The sequence below is a fragment of the Typopeltis vanoorti genome, chromosome 9 (genome assembly GCF_054136105.1).
Source record: "Typopeltis vanoorti isolate ZY-2024b chromosome 9, IOZ_Tvanoo_1.0, whole genome shotgun sequence".
Taxonomy (NCBI): domain Eukaryota; kingdom Metazoa; phylum Arthropoda; class Arachnida; order Uropygi; family Thelyphonidae; genus Typopeltis; species Typopeltis vanoorti.
This window is the reverse complement of record NC_143557.1, coordinates 9,520,853-9,532,367: the sequence shown is the minus strand read 5'-3', so window position 1 is coordinate 9,532,367 and position 11,515 is coordinate 9,520,853. Positions and strand designations below refer to the sequence as shown.

The window sequence follows — 11,515 nt, the reverse complement described above, 5'->3', positions numbered from 1 at the left end:
GAAAGTCCACTAATTCATTCTAATGCGAGCAATCTGCTAATAATTTAGAACTTTGGTGATGTACCAAAGTAATATTTTTTTTTTTTTTAAGTATCTCTTTTTTTTATTCTATGTATTATGCATACAATGAAGTCTTCTGGAAAGATGATCTAGTAGTGCCTTTAAAAATAAATTAGCTATTTTCTATTTTAACATTTGACTATAAAGTCAAGTGATTTTCCTTAAAATATATTTTTATATATAAATATAAAAATAAAAATAATGACAAGTTTATAAATACAAGGAAACATGATTACTTTATTTATATATATATATATATAAGTGAGAACTAACAAAAATTTATTATTTAACATATTTCTCCATAAACTTCCTATGAAATTCAGAACGTAATGTATCATTGATAAAAGGCTTTTCTTTTCTATCTGGTTCTCCTCGTGCACAATTTTTAAACACTACATCATCATCCCATCTTCTTTTCACTTTGAATTCTGCTGTTTTGGGGTTTAAGAGGGGATTTCCACTTAAGATATTTTCCATTCGTATCCTTTCTTCTTGTGCTTTCCTTTCTGCCTCCTATACATTTTGGAGTAGAAAGGGGGGAAAAAAATTAGTACCTGATATCAATAAAAATGTCTATATTTTAACCTTCAAAATTTGTATTACAAGTGTTCTTGTTAGTTATATCATTTCAGCAAGGGCAGAATTTGCCATTTTTCTATTAATTACTGACTAACAAGCTGACAAGTTGTCTCATATCATACAGGCAACATAGCATATTGGCACGTTTACACATTAGGTCAATGTCAGTAAAATAATGCAAAATAAGACTGTTCAGAAAACACAATCATTCAGCCTACTGAATCTCGGTTGTTGGGATATTATGGAGTGGCTTGCTGACAACACTTTCCTTTTTTTTTTAAGTGAATAAAGCTAACTCTGTGGAAATGCGAGTTACTCAAACAAACAGAGATCAAGCAATCACTTAATGAAAAACAGCACCATGTGATTAACCTCTCCGAACTCATGTTTAACAGAGATAGCATGTGTGTAATCTCTGTTACAAAGCCCTTAATTTTGCATTATCTTATCAATAAATCCTTCGAAGCTTTAGATGTGATTTTGTCACTCAGAAATCATGATGTAAGGGTTCAGAAAATCCTTTTAAAATGATTTTTCACATCAAACAAGGTTTGGAACACAAACCATTGTAGCCATAAAATTATGTTGTAGATCTCCAATTGAAATTCTAAACAAGGAGGAAAGACTAGTAATCAAACTGCTTAAAAACAAGGATATTCTAATTACTAAAGCTCAAAAAGAGAATGCAACACAAGAAGAAATCTGGTGAAAATTGGTACCTAGTAAACATGAATTTGATAGCAGCAGACACCAATATAGATGAAGCCATTCATTAAAAGCAACAAAAAAGTAACTGATTTGCTCACAATCTCCTGGCTAACTGATTTAATTTAGTCCTGTAGCACCACTGCAATGATCCAAAACATATGGTTTACTTAAAGTACATAAAAACATCCAACTCCACCCTATAGATAGTATAGAGAGCCTACCTATTATTTAGCCGAGAAGCCAGCAGCAATACTTATTGTTACATTAACACATAACACTTTATTAACAAGACTAAAGATCACATTCAATATTGAAGATATTTTTGATGTCTCCGCCCTGTTCACTAATGTCCTACAAAAAAGTTTTACCATTACAAAACAAATTTCCACCAAATGTCTTCTTTTCATATGTCTTGTAATTAAGAATACTTTGTCTAGAAAAACAAAAACTTTTTCTACAGGAGAAAACACAACAATGGGCTCTCCACTTTTCCCCAGAGCAATTTTTAGATGAGAATCTTCTGAACAAATACTCTCAAACTCCTCCCCTTTAAAACCAAAACTATGGCTCAGATATGCTCATGACATATTTGTTATCTGGTCACAAAGGTTTCTATTAATGCTTTCCTCAACCACTTGAACAAGCAATATACAAGAATAATTCACTTGCTTTCCTTGATACTTCAGTTATACACTTACCAGGTGATCTGTCATTTCCGGTTTATTTGAAACCAGTGCACACATACAGGATAATGAATAGAGATTACCACCATCATTCAACTCATAAAACTGGTGTAATTAATACCCTTCAACCACGGGTCTTATCCATCTACTCCACAGAGCAAGCCTCTAAAAATAAACTCCAGGTCATCAAAAAATTGTCCTCAACCATGTATACAATAAAATAACTTAAGAAACACAACTTATCCAGATAAACAAGGTATATAATGTGGTCATAAGCTACCACATAACAAGCAATTTCATTAAAAAAAATGGTTGGATACTGCAAAAGTACACTCTGTACTTTTGTAGCTGCCAAACCTCATGAAACTAAGCTCTTCTGAAGAACCTCTTTAATAGTCTGCAGTGGGGATTGCAATACTGGTAAACTGGGCTACCAATAAATGGAGCAATGATTTAAATATTTACTGATAATTTGTTGATATATTATTATTATTTTTTAATGTAACTTCAACTCACGAAAGCTTCTATACACTTATATTGCATTAGTATCATGGGTGGGTTAAGGATTTTTTTTTTTTTTTGTCCTATTTTCATTGATCAGGCCCATCCCACAAGACTGGATATCATAATAATCCCTCATGGGTTCACAAAAAAAAACATCAACACGGTTGGATAATCTTAAAGACTACTGAGGAGAACTCACCTGAAATACTATTGAAAGGGGTCAAGGTTATAACAAAGGATACAGCAAAGAAGTATCTTGGCCAAATTAGAAGACCAAGACACCCATATATATCAGATTCAACATGGAATCTGATCGGAAGGAGGTGGCTGATGAATATAAAACATTACATAGAGAAGTCAGAAAAGTCGTCAGACAGGACAAGGAAAATTTTTATGCTAATAAATGTGAAGAGATAGAATTCCAGATGAGAGGCACAGTTATAAAATGATGTTTTGCTTAGTTCTTGACCTAAAGCATATGTTTTTAGACCAAATTGAGTGTCATCAAAGATAGGAATGGGGCAGTACTAACAGAAGAACTAGATATCAAAAACGTATGGAAAGAGTACTGTGAGGAACTGTACAGCAGAGAGAATAAGGAAAATTTATGGAAGCCCTTTAATCAAGATAATTTTGATTTGAAACCTCCTCCACTCAGGCATGAGGTTGAAAGAGCAATTAAACAGCTTACCAGCAAATAAGGTCTCAGGTGCAGATGAAATCACGGCACTGTTAAATAGGAATAGCAAAAGGGATGGAGGGATAAGAGTTATATGAGTATGAGAGAGTGGAGGAAGTCTGTCTTCATACCACTGCACAAGAAAAGAGATATGAAGGATTGAAAGAACTACAGAACTGTTAGTTTAATTTCTCATGCAAACAATATTTTATTAAAGATCATATTCTGAACAGGATTGAGGTCAAAGTTGAGGCAAAGATGCTTGAGGAATAAACAGGTTTTAGGAAAGTTAAGGAGATCAGAGATCAGATCCTTTGCCTTAGACAGATCATATTTATTAAGTATAAAGAATTTAGACTCTTTATGGTAATGTGTTTCACAGACTACTCTAGCTTTTGACTGTGTTCAGTATATGAAACTGGGGGGGAAATAATGAAAATAATGCATTTTCCTCAACACACTATCAAGTCGATAGCTAACTTGTACAGTAAGAACAGGTGTTGGAATAACTATTGGCTTTAGGTCATCAAGGGGGTTAGGCAAGGATGCCTACTTCCTCCTAATCTGTTTAGTATCTATGCTGAGGACATCATTGGATGAGCTTAAGAATTAGAATAGGTGGCAGAGTGATCAGTAATCTGAAGCAATACAGTACTCCTTTGTAATGACAAGGAAGAATTAGGATGAATCCTTAACAAAGTTAATGAGACTTAAAGTTAATATTGACAGGGAAGCTTCTGGGAAACATGTGTACCTTAACAAAGAAAGAACCAAAGAAGTCAGCAAGTTCAAATACCTGGGATCCATTATTAATGTGAAGAATTGCTGTTCAGAAGGCACCAGAAAAAAGTCTAGGAATGGCTAAAATAACAGTCAGAGACTTGTCTAATATCTGGAAGAACAAATCTATCTCCATAAGAACAAAGCTGAAAATTCTGGATGCAGCCATTTTTCCAGCAGCAACTCATGGGTGTGAGACTGGGAATCTAAAGAAGTCTAATTAGAAAAGAATAGCTGCTTTTGGGATGTGGTGTTACAAGAGGCTGTTGAGGATATCATATACTGAAAGGCAGTGAAATGGATGAGTGTTAGAAAAGATTAGCAGAATCTAAGACTCCTTAAAGATATTGATAGAAGAAAGCCGAAATACTTTGGACACATTAAAAGGATGAAAGGAGGACTTCTTGAAACAGTAATAAAAGATAAAGTTGATGGAAACATTGAAAGGGATAGATCTTCAATGAGATGGATGGTGTCTGGAGAGACTGATCTTCAGAGAGCTGAAGCCACCAGATAAGTATACAACAGGACCACTTGGCGAGGACTCATATGAAACATCTAGTAAAGGAGTGACCATACAGCATCTGCTGATGTCTAATGAGCAGAGATGGATGAATTTTTTTTTATATATATAATATTCATCCAAGCTTGATTTGCTTCCTCAGTCTTAAGTAAAAGGTTACTTAAATATAAAGAGCCAATAGGCTTCATTTCGGCGATATAAACATTATTTAAATTAAGGGGATATTAAATCCCACATTGTTTTAAAACCGAATAAGAAACTCAAAGATTGGAATCAGAGAGTTTCATGCCGAATATAGTATAATAAACTATAAAAGTATCGCCGATCACTAGCGTGAGCTAATGCAAGTAGTCCTAGTACATAGTACACACTCGGGCAACTCGCAGCAAAGGTGGTAAAGTTCTGATCGCTATTCTTGGTATTTTCCATAATGTAAAAACACATTTATAACAGCATACATTTCCTAGGAAATGTGTTTTTACATTATGGGAAAATACCAAGAATAGCGATCAGAACTTTACCACCTTTGCTGCGAGTTGCCCGAGTTTGTACTACATACTAGGACTACTTGCATTAACTCACGCTAGTGATCGGCAATACTTTTATAGTTTATTATACTATATTCGGCATGAAACTCTCTGATTCCAATCTTTGAATTTCTTATTCGGTTTTAAAACAATGTGGGATTTAATATCCCCTTAATTTAAATAATTAAGTAAAAGGTTTGTTATACTAATTATACTATACTATACTATATTATATATAATATAATATATTATACTAATTCTAGTAGCCAATGAGTTGTGGAAATACCTTCTGAATATGAATGCTGTGCTGAACAAAACGGCCTCTTGCAGCTGCCTGGTTTTTAATCCATCTAACTCAAGTGCTTCTAGATGTTTTTTTTTTCAATGTTTTGGGGATGGCACCTAAAGCTTCTATTATTATGGGAACATCTTTCGTTTTCTTTTACCAAATTCGTTTGAATTGCAACCTCACGATACTTTGCAATTTTTTCCGTTTTTCTTTTCATCAATTCGGCTATCTCCTGATACTGATATTTCGATAAACTGAACACCTTGTTTTCACTTTTTTCAACCACTGTGATATCAGGTATATTACATTCCAAGCTTTTGTCAGTCTGGATTTTGAAATCCCAGATGTATGTATGTATGTATTGTGTGTGTGTGTGTGTGTGTGTGTGTGTTATAATATATATATTATTTTATTTTTCATATTTTAACCAGAACTTGAAACTTTGCTCTTGAGACCAAACATGGAACTTTTTCAAGACACTCCACGCCTCCAATAAGTGGAGACCAAATTTTTTTTTTAAAAAAAAAAACCTCTTAATTATATATTATGTCCCTTTACAAACGGTTAAATATATAAGGCATGCCAATTTCAATTTGTAAACTTATTTCTGAAAACAGTATTTGTGAACCACCCCAACAGGTCAGTATTGCTGAGTGCCATTCACATGAATGAACATACCACTAGTGAAAATCTAGCGGCGCTTCACTCAATCATGTCGACACCATCAATAGCGAACAGCTGACACACTTGATAAAGCCGACTGTTGGAAGGAAACAAAAATGCTTACAAGTTACTATGCACAAGTCAGGTCCTTCAGTAATGCAGGAACTAGAGGGAGAGTTCCATAACAGTCTACAATGAAAATGTGTTAAATGGTTATACATCTATTTCTGTACCCTGGATAAGGACAACATAGATCCAAAGGTTGATGAGCCTAAATGTCGTTGCACACGTGCACACACACAGTAGTGGTGTTCAACAATGTGTGTGGCACACAGCACGTGCTGATAAATAATATCACATAGGAGCTGCTCCACAATGCAACCAGCAGTACTAGACCAGATGCGAATTACAAGGTCCAGACAGAGTAGAGAATAGAGCAAATGGCATGTAGCTCTAGTGGAGAAATAACTGACACTGTCAAGGAAAGGCAAGACCTTGCACTGCTAGGCCAGGCATGGGTTCAACCTCATGATAAATATAATAACATCAGAACAGATGCAAACTCATTAAAGGATTTGAATGAGGAGCACAAATAGGAATATACTCTCTGGACCAAAGAAAACTTAAGTACTGTCAGCTATGCATGTCAGATGCCCAAATAATCATTGACTTGACTGAATGATGGCAGGCAGTCAGTAATGACCAACTGCCTGTCCTCCTGGGGAAAGTGCACAGGTGACAAGATATCAATCTATGAATCAATGAGCCATTAAAATTGCCTCTGGGAAAGGATGTAAGATACCCAGAGGAAAAGGAAAGTGGAGCCAAAGGTGGACTGTGAAGCATGAAGGGTAACAGTCCATTGATGGCTGGCAATCAGCTCATGAGCGATTTGTGAAAATGCTCACGAGACATACTCACCATCCTCATTGGAGCAACTTTAGAAGCATTGACCAACCAGCTATCACCACCAAGATTGGGTAGATACTTCCAAGTCAGCTAACAAAAACCAATACTCTGCAAGAAAAGGGCATGGCAACCTCCAGGACAATCACGCATCCCACCAATGATGCAAAGGGAGAACTGAGAATCCTGGACCACCTTCCACAGCCAAGACACACACACAAGAATGCAATTAGATCTGAAGGACAAATCAGGGTGCAGCCAACTCTGATGCACTAAGCATCCAAGAGGCTGGGAGAGGAGGAACAGGAGAGTTGATGCTGAGAGAGCAAGGTACGACAAAGTATCAGAAACATGTGCAGTGAGGAAAGAAAATTTTAAGCAGGGCAGATTGAGGACAGCTGCAAAACAAAGAACATGTAAGGGAATCACTGAAAGGACTAATGCTAAAAGTGACCTAGTAGTTTAAATGGAGACCCGAGAAAGGAAGGAAGGCAGCAGGCCTCCACATAGTAGAATTCTAACTCAGCAATGAGCGATATTTCCCAGATAGGCCAAAAGTGCCCTGCACCCAAGCGATGGCACTTCAAACCCTCAGTGGAACAGATCAGAAACACCATGGAGGTCAGCCTGACTGAGAAGGGCCATCATGCCTGGATCATAATCCCGAGTTGCAAGCCCTCCCCATGTGGATAACCAACGGATATCTGGACAGGGTCAGGACCACGTGCAGGTAACGCATAAATGGGACCAGGTAGGGGCAGGTATGTTCTATGTCAAGAATTGCACCAGGGTTCCTGTCAAATGAGGGCTGAGGTTGATTGAGGCTTCTGAGCACAGTGCACAAATAGAACCACTCAACCTGCCAGTAAAAGTAAGTAGATTATTTAAAATAGGACTAGATGGCTCTAGTATAGATATAGTTAAGGTACAAATAAGAAGATACTAGTAAGACATAACTTTTCAGATGGGCACTGAGTGATTTGCAGATTTCTTGAAAACCAAATTTAGAAGAATAGTTTTGACATAGGTGCTTCAGATCTCCTATGGGCAGTCCTTCTGGGATTCAGTTAGGATTGGGATTGAATGCAGAAAGACCTGATAGGTTTGTTCATGGCCAAACCCTTATGCTCATTAGATGGGAGCTTATCAGAATACATATGTGAATGAATAAGTTTCCTTTATCTGTTACTTTGAAATAGGTTATTAGGACACCATACTTAATTCAGTGATTTACAACTTCTTCTTTGTTTTTTTGCTTGCATCTATACAGTATAACAACTGTGGGAGGATGTTTTTCACAATACAGGATCATAAATTCCAGCTGTCTCTTATCACACTAAATGCTGTATCTGCAAACAAATTCAGTGAATTGGCTCTACTATATGCTATACAGGAATACCTCGATTATCGCGGTTTGTAATTTGATACCAAAATTCCCAATTCGAATTATCGTGGCCGCAAGATGTAGCCCACTATATATACAACCAGTTCGAGTTGGCACTCTCCAGGTATCGCTCTCTTGTAGTGCTTTGTTTTTATCCGATGACACCTACTCACCAGTAACTGTCCGCCTTTGCCTGAAGTACATGTGGATATTTATTTCTCTTCTTATTTAACCCTACAATGAATGCTAAAAGAAACAAGGATGATATCAAGTCTACAGCTATCAAGAAGAAACGTAGAGTGATCAACTTTGAAGATAAGTTGCATATAATAAATAAATATGAAGCAGGCATAACCAAAGCCAAAATTGCAAGAGAGTACGGTCTAAATGAATCAACTGTTCGCAATTTTTTAGACCATGCTGCAAACTATAAGCAACTAGGACAAAGTGCATCGACCTTGTCTGAGTCCCAAACTATGAGAAACAGAAGCCATTTTATGATTGAAATGGAAATGCTATTGTCAGTGTGGATAGAAGATTGTAACCAAAAAGAGAATTCCTCTTAGTCAAATGACTATAAAAACAAAAGCATTGAATTTGTTTGAAACTTTAAAAAGAAAACAATTAGAAAGCGAAAATGATTCGGCGTCAGTAGTGGAAGAAACTTTCTCTGCAAGTTCAGGGTGGTTTGATTGGTTCAAAAAGTGATTGAGCATTCATAGTGTTCGTGTACAAGGTGAAATTGCGAGTGCCGATGAAAACGCAGCATCTAGTTTTCCTGGTGAATTGCAACAGATCATTGAAGAAGGAAATTATACCGATGATCAGATATTTAATGCTTATGAAACAGGCTTATTATGGAAAAATTGCCCAATAAAACATTTTTAGCAAAAAATGAAAAATCACAGCCTGGCTACAAGGTTTCGAAGGAGCATGTAACACTGCTTGTGGCAATGCTTCTGGAAATTACAAGATGAAGCCTTTATTTATCGTTCACAAAATCCTTGCCTGCTTAGAAGTTTAGATAAAAATTTTCTCCCTGTTCATTGGAGATTCAATAGAAAAGCTTGGATGACAAAAACTATTTTTGAGGATTGGTCCTGAAGCTAAAAGGTACTGCAAGTCATTAAATCTTGATTTTAAAATCTTGTTGATATTAGATAATGCACCTAGTCATTCAACAGCACTAAATGATTTGTGTGAAAATTTAAAAGTTATTTATTTACCACTTAATACCACTTCCATCATCCAGCCAATGGATCAAGGTGTAATCGCATCCTTTAAGGCATATTACCTACGAAGAACTTTTTCACAAGCAATTGAAAAGACTACAGAAGATGAAACAATGACTTTGACAGAATTCTGGAAGTCATTCAACATCAAAAATTGCATTGAGAATGTCAAGGAAGCATGGAGTGAAGTAACGTCTAGCAACCCGAGAGCGGCGTGGCAAAAGATTATTCCTCATTGTGCAAATGATTTTAAAGGATTTGAAAATGATGTAACCCGTGTTATCAATGACATAACTAAGCTTGGCTTCGATCTAGGACTAAAAGAAATTGAAAAAGGTGATGTTCAGGACCTGCTTCAGTCACATGATAAGGAGCTGGATGATGAAGACTTAATTAACCTCGAGAGAGAACGTGCTTACGATGCTCAAATCAATGATAATGACGAACAAATTGACGTGGCACCGACGGAATTTATTCAAAAGAAATGGACGAAATGTTTAGAATTGCTGAAAATTTCAAAGTAAAAAATCTTGAACAGCGATCCTAATCTCGAGTGAACAACGAAAGTTTGTCAGGAAATTGAAAATTCCAACCCATGCTACCGAGTTTTATACGAAGAAAAATGAAAGAAAAAATTCCACTAGACAACTCTACACCAATTTTTATCCAAGAAAGAGTAATTGTATGTACTCCTTATATATAAATAAAGATTAAAGAATAATCTTGTTTTTCTAAATGAACCTTCATTTTTTTACTTAACACATTTCTTTTTTAAAATTTAATTAATAGATTTGAAAAATCCTTGGCAATGATCACCCATTTTACACGCATTATTTATCCCGATTATCACAGATTGATTCGATTATTGAGGTATTTTTCGTGGCAACAATAATAGCGATAATCGAGGTATTCCAGTATTTAATGCTACAATAAAACTATTTTGCATGTTGTAGTATGGCAACTTTGTGAGATGGTGATTTTCTGGTCATTTTCATTCCAGTACTAAGCTATCAATATATACAGGCACTTTTTATTATTAGTTTATACCAACCAAATATAGAACTTCTCTCAGTTATTGATTTCTAATATATCCTGAAATAACTTCCCCACCACACATTTAATTTTGATGGAAGCACTTATTCCTGCCTATCAATAACATGTTAGGCACCAAGTATTTTAACACTTGGATACTTTAACACAGAATCATGGGATACAAAAGTATATCCCACAATTTCATGTTTTGATCAATCAATGAGAACAGTGGATAGTCAGTTATTTACATACTGTGTCAAATAGTGAAAGTCACTAAAAAGAAGTATCGAAAATGGATTTCATGTAGACATGGATTAAAATTCGCTTTGGTATCATGTTAACTATACTGAAGCGGGTGATTGTGTGTGTGTAAACCAGTGATGGCGACCCTATGACACGCGTGTCAGCACTGACACACCTTGGATGTTGAAAGATATTGGTATTCTGATGAAGAAACTGAGATAAATCGTGTAAGATTGCTCTCAGCTAAGGCGAAGGTAGGTTTCGGTTCATTGAAAGAATTATATTTTATAGTTAGCCTACTTCTATTTTATAACTAGCCTATAAACAACGAGTGTTTTAAGTTTATGTTTTCTTTCTTAATGATTATAATTTATGCATAGTCATACGATATAAAAACTTATAAAAATTATCAATATTATACGATACAAACTTATAAATACATGGTTATATATTATAAACGTAAAGTTTCATTTGACTTCTGTGTGAAATTCGTTCATGCATGCATTCCAAGTCTCTCGACTGAGTAATATAAGTTCTAAACATATTTAAAACCACTTTAACAGAAAATATAATTCACAGCATTAAATAATGAATTTATCTGAGTAAATAATGAAAATATTTTTATAGTTGCAATAAATTCAGTAAATTTCATTCTTCTTCTTCTCCTACTACGCGTTATCACCGCTTCCCATGCAGGGTCCGCGTGTTACTTTAGATGCAACT

The 11,515-nt window shown here is 35.5% G+C and overlaps 1 protein-coding gene across 3 annotated transcripts in view; it reads right to left on the bottom strand.

Annotated features, from left to right (window-relative positions):
• Positions 1-277: 277 nt before the first annotated feature.
• c12.1 (spliceosome-associated protein CWC15) overlaps positions 278-11,515 on the bottom strand; it is a 159,219-nt gene continuing 147,981 nt past the window's right edge. For all 3 annotated transcript variants that reach the window (XM_090397924.1, XM_090397923.1, XM_090397922.1), the window contains exon 6: positions 278-573. In XM_090397924.1, coding sequence (XP_090254050.1) covers positions 343-573 — 231 coding nt within the window. In that variant the 3' untranslated portion in view covers positions 278-342. The remainder of the gene's footprint in view (positions 574-11,515) is intronic.